Source organism: Euleptes europaea, chromosome 1 (genome assembly GCF_029931775.1).
Source record: "Euleptes europaea isolate rEulEur1 chromosome 1, rEulEur1.hap1, whole genome shotgun sequence".
NCBI lineage: Eukaryota > Metazoa > Chordata > Lepidosauria > Squamata > Sphaerodactylidae > Euleptes > Euleptes europaea.
The window spans coordinates 176768721-176784113 of record NC_079312.1 but is presented as its reverse complement, the minus strand read 5'-3'; the positions used below and the strand labels follow the sequence as shown (position 1 = coordinate 176784113).

Sequence of the window (15393 nt, the reverse complement as noted above, 5' to 3'; positions counted from 1 at the left end):
TGTGCCTGCAAACCTGATGATATGCATAATTTCTCTGCCAGAACCTATGGGTGGAGATGCAGGAAAATGATATTGGTATTTAAAAAGTCAGAAAACAGGTGTGGTTTTCATGCACGAATTGAGTGCATGTGTTGGTATTACTGATAGGGCAGTGGTGTTTTGCAAAGTACGAATTGACTGGATGCATGAACTCTGGCTCTGTGGAGTAGCTTCCCCCTTTTTTTTGTAGCATTTTTTCTGAGGCCCACACAATTGAGTTAACTTCACCATAACTAAAACCTCTTTAAGCCCCATGTTCAATCCCCAACATTTCCTGTTACAAGATCGAGGCAGCAGGTGATGTGACAGATCTCTGCCTGAGACCCTGGAGAGCTGCTGCCAGTCTGAGTAAGAGGGATGAAGAGTTGGTTTTTATGTGCCGACTTTCTCTGCCACTTAAGGAAGAATCAAACTGGCTTACAGTCACCTTCCCCTCCCCACAACAGACACCCTGTGCGGTAGGTGGGGCTGAGAGAGCTGGAAGAGAGCTGTGACTAGCCCAAGGTCACCCAGGTGGCTTCATGTGGAGGAGCAGGGAAACCAGCGCGGTTCACCAGATTAGAGTCCGCCAGTCATGTGGAGGAGCAGGGAATCAAACCCGGTTCTCCAGATTAGAGTCCACCGCTCCAAACCACCGCTGTTCACCACGACACCATGCTGGCTCTTGATGGCTGACCTTGATGGACCAAGGGTCTGATTCAGTATGAGGCGGCTTTGTGTATGAACTGTTCTTACAGAGCAGTATTACCACTGCATGTATTAAAGAAACACACTCATTCAGAATTTTATGCATACCAGAGGCCTGCAGCCAAAAGGCTTGGCTGGCTATTTCAAATTAATATGCGAATCCTCACCCCTGCAGCTTCCTTCCGCCCATTCTCTCTTTTCTTATTTCTCCATACTGTTCCCTCTCTCGAGCCTCATTTCTTAACACTCCCACCCCGGTCTGTGCAAACCTTACGGATCAGCTCTTTGCCAGCATCCTCAAGGTGAAGCAAAACGGGAGAGAGATAAGGGCATTGCTTGGATTCTGGTGTGCCTGAATTTCTTGCCCCTCACTTGAGAGCAAGGCGGTTGCTAGTTCAGCTTGATGGGCGGGGAGACAGAAGCACCAGCAAGCTCCTTGACTTGGTAAATACAACTGATTCGTGCATTTAATTCAGGTGGATAAAAAAAGCTCCAGAGAACATCACTGACTGTTGTAGTGGGCAGGAGTTCTTCATCAGCATCTTTTGGCCAAATGTACTAAAATGCAAAACTGTTTTGGTTTATTATTTCATTTATGCCTTGTCTTTTCTGCCCAGTGGGAACTCAAACCAGCTTAAGGCATTCTCCATTTTGCCCTCGCAACAGCCCTGTGAGGTAGGCTAGGCTGTGACTTCCTCAAGGTCACCCAGCAAGCTTCCATGGCAAAGCAGGGATTCAGACATGGGTCTCTAGAGCCCAGTCTGACACGAATAACTACACCTCACCAGGTTTTAATTCTTCCAGTATCTTGTTTTGGAGGGGTGTCAAATGCCTCTGCCCATACTGTATTTTTAATAAGGATGTGTGTTCTTTTTCATATTGTTTAGGGCAGTAGTAACCCTATCCCAGTCAGATTGCTGAAGAGTGACCCCCCAAGTATGGTAGCTGCATTGCATTTTGGGATTTATAGTCCGCTGCCCAAAGCGGATGGAATGTACTGGCACTTCCTCGGAGCCCAGATATTTGTCCAAAGAATTCAAAGCTTAAAATTCTGACCCCAGTGGTGTTAAGCTAAAAACAGCAAAACAAAAAAACAAACTGGGATAAGGCACTACTAGGTTAGTAGATTGCACAATGTGTTTTATGCATTAATACAGTCCTCCGATTAAGCGCCATGGCAACAAAATTCATAGCCCATCTTTTCACGAGACTCGACTTGGCATGTGGATGAAAATGCTTGTCATCCATCTGGCTTTGCTGGGTGCTGCGACTGACTGTGTGTGGTGCATTGTGGGAATTTGCCGAGCCTGTGGCCAAGAAAAACACACATTGAGCATAAGAAACACACATTGGACATAAGACGCAAGGAGACATTAGCTAGGCGTGAGGTAGTTGTGGTTCATGGATAAACACATGGTCATCTTGAGGGTAGGGTCAGAACATTCTTGTTTGTGGAAGTCTGAATAAAGTTTATAGCCACTTCATTGCTGAGCTGGCATCCTTCCTGTCTCCTGTGTTTCTGGTTGTCTTGCAGGTTGTTCAATGCAGCAGGGATTATCACAGCTGGACTGTTCTGCGTGCCCTAATTTTAGGTGCAGTTTCAATAGCTAAAGAATCAGTAGATTGGTAGAAACTGATGCTTTTAGCAATTATAAAATGAATGGATTTAAAGTTTTCAGTTTTTCTGAACAGTTTTATGGTAAAACCAAAATAGAAAAGGGAAGTAAAAAACATCAGCCTAGAAAAGCCAGGTAACCAGGAAGGTTGACAAAAGGCCTAATAACAGAATGAATACTAATGGATTGGGTGTGTGCGTATGCCGTCAAGTCACAGCTAACTTATTCCGATCCCGTAGGGTTTCCAAGGCAAGAGACGTTCAGAGGTGGTTTGCCGTTGCCTGCCTCTGTGTGGGCTGGGAGAGTTCGGAGAGAACTGTGACTGGCCCAAGGTCGCCCAGCAGGTTTCATATGGAGGAGTGGGGAATCGAACCCGGTTCTCCAGGAGAGTCTGCTGCTGTTACCCACACCACCATGCTGGCTAATATGTAACTAATGGATTACATATGATAAATTTAATACATCACAAATATTTTAAAAAATCATTAAAACCAAGCAGGTTTGGGCCACAAGGATTTCTTCAGTGGCATAAATTGTTAAAATGTGTGTGTGAAGTGCTGTCAAGTCGCAGCCGACGTATGGCAACTCCTTTTGGGGTTTTCATGGCAAGAGACTAACAAGAGGTGGTTTGCCAGTGCCTTCCTCTGCGCAGCAACCCTGGTATTCCTTAGTGGTCTCCCATCCAAATACTAACCAGGGCTGACCCTGCTTAGCTTCTGAGATCTGACGAGATCAGGCTAACCTGGGCCATCCAGGTCAGGGCAATTGTTAAAATACACACTATAAAGTAAAATATTCAAAATATAAAATACACTTCCGACCAAAGCTTTAAGACCTGGAAAAAAAGAAGAAACAGAGGAAGAAAAAATCATTTAGATTAATTATTGCATGAGCCATTTATAGAATTTTAAAATGTAATGTCAAAAATTGTTAATCTGAATTACTCGCACACAAAAGAAGTAGGTGGGGCCAGTTCATAACTAGATAATTCCCCTTCATTATTGGAATCAATGAAGACCATTAAAATATTTTTTTTAGAATGTTGTAATTTATGGTAAATCTGAATTAAAGTAAAATCTGAATTAAGTACGTAACATGTTAAAAGTGAATCCATGGCCTATTTAACTCCTTTGACATTGAGTAAAAGTTTGTTCTGTAACCAGGGGAAAACGTGTCTGCATTCTGAGGTCAAGCATTAAATGTGGCTCTGCAGGGCTTTTACTAAATTGCGTATGTGTGTGCATGTGCCGACAAGTCACAGCTGACTTGTTGTGACCCCGTACTGTTTTCAAGGCAAGAGACCTTTGGAGGTGGTTTGCCATTGCCTGCCTCTGCGTGAGCTGAGAGAGTTCTGAAAGAACTGTGACTGGCCCAAAGTCAGCCAGCAGGCTTCATATGGAGGAGCGGGGGAATTGAACTCAGTTCTCCAGATTAGAGAATCCAGCACTTCTTTCCAAGATGTGCTATCCTGTATCATCCACTAGGCAGAGCCTCTATTTGTAAGCCCATGATTACACGAATGCTGCCATTTCCTCAAATTATGAGTATGTACAACTTTGCCTACCAGCCAGTGTAACTTTGGGTGGGGCTTAACTGTCCAGTAACTTGCTGGTTCTTGTTTCTGAAAGCTTCTTAGGTCTTCGGAGAAATAGTCTTGCTTTGGCCTTGAATGTGTACAGAAATGACAACCTGGCAATTTCACATTTGTCTCTGCTAGTAACTCTTCCTGTGAAGATGCATGCAGATTTTTACAATGCATTGTTGAGCAATGTATTGTGTGCTTAAGTAGTTACACTTAAGAAATTTGAATGTGCCCTTATAATTTTAAAGGCTCTCTTCAGTTGTGGAGTAGATTGTACCATTCCAGAACCAGTTTAATGCTTTCTGTGTGGATAACCTGGTTTGTTTATCTTGCAGTGTGCATTTACCATCTAGGAAGCAAGTGATTCTCTAAAATAGGCCAGCTGTATCGTGCAAGCGGGTATAGGTGCCATGTCGTGTAAGCACAACCATCTACAATTACGTTTGCCTTCTTGTATTATCAGTAGTACCTAGCAGGAGGTTTCAGTATATAACAGCAGAGACAATTTGTTTGGCTGTAAAGAAGGAAGCAGTGGTTTGCAGGAGATGTACGTCTAGCCAACAAATAGCAAACATACTTATGAACGGGAGGCAATATGGGTTGGAAGTGCAATGCTTCATCTTGCTGTACATAATTTTACCACCTGGTGGTGCCAGAATACTGCTCTGCTGGTCTTGGAAGAAACCAAGCACATAGAAACTGTTTTCATGTGGGTTACAAAGCAGTGAGCATTTGATGTATATTCTGAGCACATGAAGCTGCCTGGGTCCATCCAAGTCAGTATTGTCTATTCAGACTGGCAGCGGCTCTCCATGGTCTCAGGCAGGGGTGTTTCACACCACTTACTTGCCTAGTCCCTTTAACTGGAGATGCTGGGACCTTCTGCATGCCAAGCAGATGCTCTACCACTGAACCACAGTTGCTCTGCTTGCACCAGAGTAGATGGCTGGTCTGTCTCTGCCTCGTCTGGTGCAGGTGGCTAGTGCAAAAGAAACTGGGGAAAAGTAACTCGGTTATACTGCCTGTGGAAAACTCCCCTCCACCAGTTGCTTCGCTTTTTCCCTCTTGTGCAAGAATCCATTCTTGCCATCCAAATCTTTGCTGGTGTTGCTCAGGAAATGAGGGCAGGCTGAATTTTTGCTCCCTACCAGGTGTGGGGGGAGTCTCAGTTTGAAGCTAGTCAGATGACCAGATGGCTGGAAGGGGTCGTGGGAATGAGGGATCACACGGATGCTTTGCTCTGCTTAGAGCTGGAAGCAGAGTTGGAGGTCTTCAAGCAGTGGTCCCCAAAGTGGGCAGTACCACCCACTGGAGGGCGGTGGGATTACCTAGGGAGGCACTAAGTGGCAAGAGGGCAGCAGGGGGGCTGGGCCCTTTCAACTGTGTTCACTAATTTACAGTAGATCAAGCTATGGCACCATACTGGCAAATTTGGTGGAAACTATCAGAATTTTTCCCCAGACTTTAAAGAGCTGGTACCACTGGATCAAGTTCATCAGTTTTGTTGAATCAATTTCAAACAAAAAGTTTTAATTTGGTTTTGAGTAGATGTGCAATTAATTGTTACTGTTTTGAAATTTTATTGTTATCTTCTTTAGTGAGTCATGCAAACCCCTATTTTGAATAATAGGATAGGGTAGGGGGCGCTGGGGTTGAGTTTGTGGGACCAAGGGGGCCGTGGCCTGAAAAGTTTGGGAACCACTGTCTTCAAGTAACTAGGGTCAAGAGGAGCAAAGGATGAGAAAGGAGAACACTGGAGCCCAGTAGAAAATGATCAAGGTAGCCAATCACTGGGTGCAGGTGATGTCTATCCGAGGTGCTAGTCCCCTTGGCGCACCTCCTATAGGTGCAAGGGATGTTATGGGCATGGGTTTGATTCCCCATTCCTCCACATGAGCGGCAGAGGCTAATCTGGCGAACTGGATTTGTTTCCCCACTCCTACACACGAAGCCAGCTGGGTGACCTTGGGCTAGTCACAGCTCTCTTCAAGCTCTCTCAGCCCCACCTACCTTACAGGGTGTCTGTTGTGGGGAGGGGAAGGGAAGGTGATTGTAAGCTGGTTTGAGTCTCCCTTAAGTGGTAGAGAAAACCGGCATCTGCTCACCTAGTTGTAATTTATTTTACACTTAAAAGCGCCTTAAGCAATTTTAGGATACCTGGTTTATATGATTTTTATCGGGCTAATTTAAATGTTGTTTTAATGGTTTTATTGACGAAATGGGGTATTATTCCCCTGTGAGCCGCTCTGGGCCCAGTCTTGGCCAGGGAGAGCAGGGTATTAAATTGAAACAATCAGTAAATAATAAATTAATGGTCTGAGGTGTTCTTGTTGACAGCCCCTCCCTTTTCTTCCTGCAGCATCAGAAAGTGGAAAATTAATAAAAATGAAAGTGGACCGAACTAAGCTGAAGAAAACGCCTACCGAGGCAGTAAGTATTGGCTCTTTGTCACCTTGAGTTCATTATGTTTCAAGTGAAGTGTGTGACTTGAAACAAATCTGCGAAATGCTCATACTGTAAATTCTTTGCCCTGTTACAGTTACATATCCTTTTTTGACCTTTGTGCTCTAGATGAGGGCTTCTTAAACTTCTTCCCCTCGTGACCCCTTTTCTCCCGAGAAATTTTTACGCGACCCCGAGTATATAGGTACATAAAATAGGTATACAAATCAAACATTTACTGATAATAAATCATACAGAAATTATTTTAAAACAATTCTTTGGTATACATACAATTTTACCATTTACGGTTGCCAAATTTTCCACTACCCCCACATTCAGTTACTCGACCCCATTTGTTGCGACCCACAGTTTAAGAAGCTTTGTTCTAGATGAGCAGGAGAAATTGGTGGGGGGGAATCACCATGCTCTGGGAACCAAGCAACCTTCCACTAAGACTACTAGTAGCTCTGAACCTATAATTACAGAAATTGATTTCCAGTATAGGTAATTACTCTTTCAGCGAGGGGCTTCAAAAGGAATTTATCAGAGCTTTGATCAGCGTCCCGGATCACGTTGCCATTTCAGTGAGCCTTGTAATTGAGCTCAACATCCTTATGGGGTGGCTCTTTGTGGCCTGTGAGGTATCCCAAGCAACCTCTTCTAAACTAGCTCATAACTGCATCTTCAAAAGCTTTTCAGGAGGATGGTGGGATTTGAAGCCAGGAAATTTAGAACAGTTTTGTACCTTGTGTAGTATAAATGCCCATGCAAGCAGGTGCTGGATTGCGTGCTTCTGGGTGGGAAGTGGTGGCGGTGTATGATAAAAGTAATTCACCATGCATGAAGGAATGCTCTTTTATCCTGCAGCAAGGAGCGTGCCCCTTATGCCCTTCCTCCATTTTTTTTCCAGCCTGCAGATTGCAGAGCCTTGATTGACAAGCTCAAGGTTTGTAATGATGAGCAGCTGCTGCTGGAACTCCAACAGATCAAAACATGGAATATTGGGAAGGTAAGTGAGAAAGCAGACAGGAAGAAAGTAGTAGAAAAGAGCAAGAGTCCAGTAGCACCTTCAGGACTAACAAAATTTCTGGCAGGGTATGCACTTTTGTGAGCCACAGCTCACTTCTTCAGATAGGAAGAAAGTAGATTCCTTTGAAATGTGGTGTTGGAGGAGAGTTTTACGGATACCGTGGACCGCCAAAAAGACAAATCACTGGGTTCTAGATCAAATTGAGCCTGAATTGTCCCTAGAAGCTAAAGTTACTAAACTGAGGCTGTCATACTTTGGTCACATCATGAGAAGACAAGAGTCGCTGTAAAAGACAATCATGCTAGGAAAAGGTGAAGGCAGCAGGAAAAGAGGAGGACCCAACAAGAGATGGATGGACTCTATAAAGGAAGCCAGGGCCCTCAGTTTACAAGACCTGAGCAAGGCTGTTAAGGATAGGACATTGGCAGCCATTTTGTGGCTGCACCCACTGTACTGTGTCAGAATTCCAAAGGTGGTTAAGGGGAAACATGATAGAGGTCTATAAAATTATGCATGGTATGGAGAGAGCGGACAGGGAGAAGCTTTTCTCCCTCTCTCATAATACCAGAAAGCGAGGTCATCTGATGAAGCTGGAGGGCAAGAGATTCAAAGCAGATAAAAGGAAGTATTTCTTCGCACAACACATAGTTAAACTGTGGAAATCCTTCCCCAGGATGTGGTGATGGCTGCCAAATTGGAAGGCTTGAAGAGGGGAGTGGACATGTTCATGGAGGAGAGGGCTATCCATGGCTACTAATCAAAATGGATACTAGTCATGATGCATACCTATTCTCTCCAGGATCAGATGAGCATGCCTATTATATTGGGTGCTGTGGGTTTCCTAGAGGCACCTGGTTGGCCACTGTGTGAACAGACTGCTGGACTTGACAGGCCTTGGTCTGATCCAGCAGGGCTTTTCTTATGTTCTTCTGTGCCCACGGGCTCAAAAAACATTGAGGACTCCTGCTCTAGGAAGAACAGTCAGTCTGATTTTCTCCTGCCCCCCTGACGTAATATACTTTTCTCCCCCCCCCCTTTTCAGTGTGAACTTTACCACTGGGTGGACCTGCTAGACAGATTCGATGGCATCCTGGCAGATGCTGGGCAGACGGTGGAGAACATGTCATGGATGCTGCTGTGCGACCGGCCAGAAAGAGAGCAGCTGAAATCCCTGCTTTTGTCCGTGCTGAACTTCACTGCCCTCCTCATAGAATACAGCTTTTCCCGCCACCTATACAGCTCTATTGAGGTAATGAACTGCCTCTGTGTAGCAACCCTGGACCCCTTGGTGGTTTCCCACCCATGTACTAACCTGGGTCGACCCTGTTTAGCTTCTGAGATCGGGCTAGCCAGTGTGGTGTAGTGGTTTGGAGCTGTGGAGTCTGACCTGGAGAACCGGGTTTGATTCCCCACTCCTCCACACGAGTGGCGGAGGCTAACCTGGTGAACTAGATTGGTTTCCCCACTCCTACACACGAAGCCAGCTGGGTGACCCTGGGCTAGTCACAGCTCTCTCAGCCTCACCCACCTCACAGGGTGTCTGTTGTGGGGAGGGGAAGGGAAGGTGATTGTAAGCCGGTTTGAGTCTCCCTTAAGTGGTAGAGAAAGTCTGCATATAAAAACCAATTCTTCTTTTTCTTGTAGCCTGGGCCATCCAGGTCAGGGCCATGAGTTCTTAAGTGGCTTAAAGCAAATCATAGAGTTGGAAGGGACCACCGGGGTCATCTAGTCCAACCCCCTGCACAATGCAGGAAATTCACAACTACCTCCCCCACACATACACCCCAGTGACTCCTACTCCATGCCCAGAATATGCCCAAGATGCCCTCCCTCTCACGATCTGCCTAAGGTCACAGAATCAGTATTGCTGACAGATGGCCATCTAACCTCTGCTTCAAAACCTCCAGGGAAGGAGAGCTTACCACCTCCCGATGAAGCCTGTTCCACTGAGGAACCGCTCTGTCAGAAAGTTCTTCCTAATGTCTAGGCGGAAACTCTTTTGATTTAATTTCAACCCGTTGGTTCTGGTCCGACCTTCTGGGGCAACAGAAAACAACTCGGCACCCTCCTCTATATGATCATGGCCCTGGTACTGCAAGACTTGTGGCTGTTGGGGCAAACGTGCTGATGTCATTTGAACTTGGGTGGACAGTGGAGGTTTGGTACTTAGCGTGTGTGTCCAAGTGCTGTAGACTATTATAAATGCCTTTCCAAATTCTTGGTACAGGTTGAGTATCTTTTATCCGTACATCCGATATCTGGATTGATCCGAAAACCGGACCTTTTGAGCCGGCATGCGGGCATTACTCACAGGCCCTCAGCAGTGCCATTGATGGTTCAATGTACACAAAATTATTAAAAACACTGTTTAAAGTTACATTCAGGCTATTTGTATAAAGTATATATAAAACATTACTGAATTTCGTGTTTAGACGTGAGTCCCATCCACAAGATGTCTCATTATGTATATGCCAAAACTCTAAAATATTCCAATATACGGAAAGATCTGAAATACGGACCACTTCCCAAGCAATCCGGATAAGGGATACCCAACCTGTAATCCTAACACCTTTGTTAAAGTTATTGAGGTTTGCTGTGCTGTTCCTGGACATCAAATTCTGTGGGGTGCAGTGGGGAGGGGAGGAGACTGAGAAGCAGTAGCTTGTCTATGGGCCACCTACCGAGTTCATGGCAGTTTGAATTAGGAGCTTGTGGTGCACAGCTCGGTCCCCTAAATGTGACACTACACCAGTAACATTGGCTGATGGACCAGGAGATCAGCGATCCGGTAATGTGTTCCTTAATCAGATGGGAAAACTGGAATCTCCTCTGGTGGGAAATGGGGGACGGCGTTGGGCTTTCTCAAGAGTAAGCTTCCGCTACTTTCTCCTCTCCATCCAGCACTTGACAACTCTGTTGGCGTCCTCTGATATGCAAGTGGTCCTTGCAGTGTTGAATCTGCTGTATGTCTTTAGCAAGCGCTCTAACTACATCACCCGCCTTGGCTCAGACAAGAGGATGCCTCTTCTCTCCCGCCTGCAGCATTTGGCAGAGGTAAGCTGCTGGAAGGGCCCTTGGGCAGGAGCTTCCTGGTTTGAGAATGGTATCAGCCTCTGGCTTCCCTCTCCAGAGTTGCCCCTCAAGCCATCATTACAGAGAGAACTCTAATAAATCTAGTTAGAATTACTTGAATCCCGTCCCTTCCCCTGCTGCACTGTTTGGAGCCTTGGAAGTCTTCAGAGCATTAATTGCCTCTGCTTCCATTCTAGACAGATTCAGCCAAAGCAGCAGAAAATTGACCATATTTCACTGCTTGCTTTCAAGGCTTTGGGCCTTGTATCTTTTCTTTTTTGGCTCTCCGCATCGCCGTATCTTGTTTGGTAAAAGCTGTCTGTGTGTGTTAGGCAGCTAAGCGGAATGTGTGTTATTCCCACTATAGCTTCACTCCCGCTCCCAAAACCAATATAACTGTGATGCCGTTGCAAGCAAGCCAGAAGAACACTGAGCGCTGATGCTCTCAGTCATTGGGTCATGGCAGAGCTCATGGCCTCCTGCTTCACTCCAGGCATTGGAGAGTCATGGAGTTGGAAGGAACCACTAGGGTCATTTAGTCCAACAAATTCAGAACTACCTCCCCCCCCCCCACACACCTCAGTGACTCCTACTCCATGCCCAGAAGATGGCCAAGGTGCCCTCCCTCTCATGATCTGCCCAAGGTCTTGGAATCAGCATTGCTGACAGATGGCCATCTAGCCTCTGCTTCAAAACCTCCAGGGAAGGAGAGCTCACCACCTCACGAGGAAGCTTGTTCCACTGAGGAACCGCTGTAACTGTTAGAAAGTTCTTTCTAATGTCTGGATGGAAGCTCTTTTGATTTAATTTCAACCCGCTGGTTCTGGTCTGACCTTCTGGGGCAACAGAAAACAACTTGGCGCCATCTTCTATATGACAGCCCTTCAAGTACTTGAAGATGGTTATTGTATCACCGTGATATAATAGAAGATGCGTTGCCGGCCACAAGCCAGGTGCTTGGATTGGATATTCAGAGAGTTTCAGGAAGTCTGTCTGTACTAGCTGGTGGTTTACAGTGGCTGTCTTCGTAGTGCTTGGTCGCGTTCTTCCTGTAAATTTTAAGCAGCTTGAAAGCTCTTTTGTCCTTCACCATCGGCCTTCTAAGCATTATTCAGAACTTTTGAGTTGCTTTTGGAAATGAGCATCTTGAGGACAGGCTAGAAGAGCAGGTGTTCAGAGCTACAGAGAAGAGGAAACAGTCCCATTATTGGGCTTCCCTTGAGGGCTTTTCAGGATTTTAATCCAGAAGTGAATACGAGGATTTCACTGAACTAGTTTTTTCTTGATGAGGCCTCTCCAAGGTACACTGCCAAGTTGTCCCTTGGGGATTATGTTAAAGAATTGTATGGTTTGGGGAAGCTATTTGTCCTTAATACTTCTCCTTTTCTTCTACAGAGTTGGGGTGGCAAAGAGAACGGCTTCGGTCTGGCAGAATGCTGTAGAGATTTGCAGATGCTGGTAAGTGTTCCATTTGGTTTCCCCCCTTTTCTGAGCATTCTGCGGCCGGTAGCTTTACTTGTGGCATGTGAAAGTCCTAGTTGCCTTCCAGTGTACGGGAGAACATGTCCTTATCCCAAGGGTGTATCGTACAGCACCTCTCTCACTGTTGGTGTTCGGTAGTAGCATTGGCAAACAATTGATGATCTTGCGGGAAGAAATCTGGCCTTCCTTAAAGGTGGTAGGCGTCAAACCTCCCAAGAATACGGTCCACATCTTCAGACTGAGTAAGCTGGAAAGTGTCCTGAACAACTGGCACCATTTGACCCTGTAATTGCTAATGTAGAGTCCAAGTTGGAAACAGGTATGAGAGATTTTATCTGCAAAGTGCTGAGAGAAAGGGTCACAATGGGCCACTGGGTAGTCCACCCCCCACCTGCAGGCCAGATCCCCACAGGCCTCTGACCACCCTGAACAGCTCCGCTGACCTACACTGTGCAGGCACAATGGTGGTGGGAAAGCGTTGTCTATTTGCTACCATCACTGCCACAGAGTACTCGTTACAACCAGCTTTTGTTTGTGTCTTATCGATTTGTCCCCAGCCTTCCTCCGCTGTCGTTCTAGAGGGTCTCCCTTACCTTTTCGTTACCTGCAGACCCGTACCTGGTCTCTAACACTTGAGAGTGGGCACCCGGGAGCGACCATGTCAACCGCCCAGGTCGTTGCCTCAACCTGGGCATTGACAGGACCACCAGCCAAACTGACAAGAAAATCCCTTGGACCGTCAGAAAGCTGGCTCAGGGGGCAGGTCCATCTGGCTCAGGGGGCAGATTATTTTGATAGATCCCCCCACCTCTGCAGAGTCTTGGCATCCCTATAAGTCTAAACTTGAGCAAATAGTGATCTGCTCATGACAAATAGTGAATTTGCCCACGACAAAGGAAACACCCATCAATTCCTCCACCGTCAGATCACACATCCCTTCTGCCCTGAACAAAATACCACGTCAAGAAGTGTGACCTGCACAATGCGTTGGACTAGTTATTCCTTGAGATAGGCCCATGGTGGTTATGGAGGTAGCGTTGCCAGGTCCCTCTTTGCCACAAGTGGGAGGTTTTGGTAGCGGAGCCTGAGGAGGGTGGGGTTTGGGGAGGGGCTTCAATGCCATAGAGTCCAATGGCCAAAGCGGCCATTTTCTCCAGGTGAACTGATCTCTGTCGGCTGAAGGTCAGTTGTAATAGTGGGAGATCTCCAGCTAGTACCTGGAGGTTGGCAACCCTATGTGGAGGCCGTGAAATCCTGAGCCACTCCTGACAAGACAGCCTTGGCTTGAATGTTGGAAGTCCCCTAGGAAAACCACCCTCAAGGTTCTCAACACTACCCCCAAGCCTGAGACCAACTCTTCTTCGTCTGTCTTCTCAGGCAGAGCGACCAGACAGTGTGGTGGGCAGTACACCAGTAGCATCCCAGTCCTATGTCTGTGTCCCAGCATTAGGTAAACAGCTTCAAAACCAGTGCTGGAAGGGGCACCACGCTAGGGGGACAGAGTCCTTATAGACTACAGCAACACCACTTGCCATATGTGGTGTAACCGCTGTTGTACCAAAACAGTAGGAAGGGTCCAAATGCAATAGATCCAGGATAATAGATCACAAGACCGGCTTACCATTATTGTACAAGATTTTAAGGGGAGGGTCTGTGGCTCAGTGGCAGAGCATCTGCCTGGCATTCAGAAGGTCCCAGGTTCAATCCCCGGCATCTCCAGTTAAAGGGACCAGGCAAGTAGATGATGGGAAAGACCTCCGCCTGAGACCCTGGAGAGCCGCTGCCGGTCTGAGTAGACAATACTGACTTTGATGGACCAAGGATCTGATTCAGTATAAGGCAGCTTCATGTATTCATTTGGGGAGGGGCTGTGGCTCAGTGGTAGACCATCTGTTTGGCATGCAGAAGGTCCAAGGTGCAATCCCCGGCATCTCCAGTTAAAGAGACCAGGCAAGTAGATGATGGGAAAGACCTCCGCCTGAGACCCTGGAGAGCCAATGCCGGTCTGAGTAGACAATACTGACTTTGATGGACCGAGGGTCTGATTCAGTGTAAGGCAGCTTCACGTGTTCAAGGGCGCCATCTAGAATTTTTAATAGAGCCGAGGGTTTTAAAGATAATTTTAAGTATAATTTCTATGTAATATGTTTTTAAACTGTTAAATCTTGCTGTTAACCTGCCTGAGCCTGGTTAGGAAAGGGCGGGATAGAAATCAAAACAACACGTTTTGAGGAAGATCATCTCTTCCTTGTGGTTCTGCCCTTATTCTAAGATGATCAGACACGACAGGATTCATCGATTAATAAGTTGGTCTTCAGCACTTGATGGACTTGTGTCTTGTAGTGTTCTTGTGATGTGTTGCCCCAATTTAGTGACAGCCAAAGTCCCTGGAACAGGAAGCCCGTCTGCTATGATTGCTTCCTGGTTTGGTTGTCACTGCTGGTAGCACAACTTTTTGTGTGCTTGTTGGAGCGAAGAGCTTGTGTGGGTTGAGGTCCATAGTGGCATTTTTGGTTCTGAAACCCTACCTGACCTGGACTTGGGCGGACGGATTCACCTTCTCCTGATTGCAGCCGTTTATAGCGAGAGTATGTGACCTGGAAGCTGCAAGACAATGTTATCCTAGGTGCTTGCTAATGCAATTTTGTAGGGCTCTGGAGGCAAGATTGTTGTGTGGTTTCCCTCCCCTTTACCTTCTTGGTACCCAGAATGCATCACCGTGTCTTCATACCTAATCCTGACTTCTTACATCTTATCTCTCTTCCCCCCCCCTTCCCCTTGCAAAAGAGAGATGAGGCTGGGGGAGGGGGTTGGAGTGGTCAGTCTGCCACCAGTTCAGGGCTCCTGGCTGACCTCCATGCCAGGGTCGATTGTCCTACCCAAGCGAGCAGCCCCTGCCCGTTCCGTTGCTTTTCTCCCCACCCCCCAGGAAGAGTGTGACTTGATTTTGGGAGGGTGTGTTTGTGCCATCTGATTTGTTCTGATTCCGTACTGTGATCTGTACACAGAAATACCCTCCCAGTGCAACTACACTACACTTTGAATTCTATGCAGAGCCAGGGGCCGAGGTCAAAGTGGACAAAAGGGTGAGTCTCCTACAGACTTGTTCTTGTAGGGTTCCGCGGGAAGTGGGGTGGAAAGCAAGATTGGCGGAAGACCCCAGGCCGACCGTACTGGGTCAGACAAGGGGGATAGCATGTTGCTCTGTACTCTTTCTCCAAGACAGGTGGGGACCACTGTCCTGTAGTTCTTTGGCTGTTGCCGGCGAGCGACTGCTAAGATGGAGGAAGTTGCTTTAGGTATGAGAAGGTGCTGGCAGCCTTCTAACCTTGTCCCTGGATGCTTTCAGTAGCTAGATCAGTCCCAAGTCGGAGGTTTGTTACGGTCCACCCAATGCTCTTTCCTCTGTATCGGCTGCTGTGCTCTTCAACAAATGCGTTGCT

General features: G+C 46.7%; 1 protein-coding gene across 1 annotated transcript in view; it reads left to right on the top strand.

Moving 5' to 3' along the window:
• Nucleotides 1-15393, top strand: part of HUWE1 (HECT, UBA and WWE domain containing E3 ubiquitin protein ligase 1) — a 141855-nt gene that overhangs the window by 20278 nt on the left and 106184 nt on the right. Inside the window, exons 4-9 of the mRNA XM_056867056.1 lie at nucleotides 6284-6354; nucleotides 7277-7375; nucleotides 8439-8645; nucleotides 10298-10450; nucleotides 11864-11926; nucleotides 14959-15036. Coding sequence (XP_056723034.1) covers nucleotides 6284-6354; nucleotides 7277-7375; nucleotides 8439-8645; nucleotides 10298-10450; nucleotides 11864-11926; nucleotides 14959-15036 — 671 coding nt within the window. The remainder of the gene's footprint in view (nucleotides 1-6283; nucleotides 6355-7276; nucleotides 7376-8438; nucleotides 8646-10297; nucleotides 10451-11863; nucleotides 11927-14958; nucleotides 15037-15393) is intronic.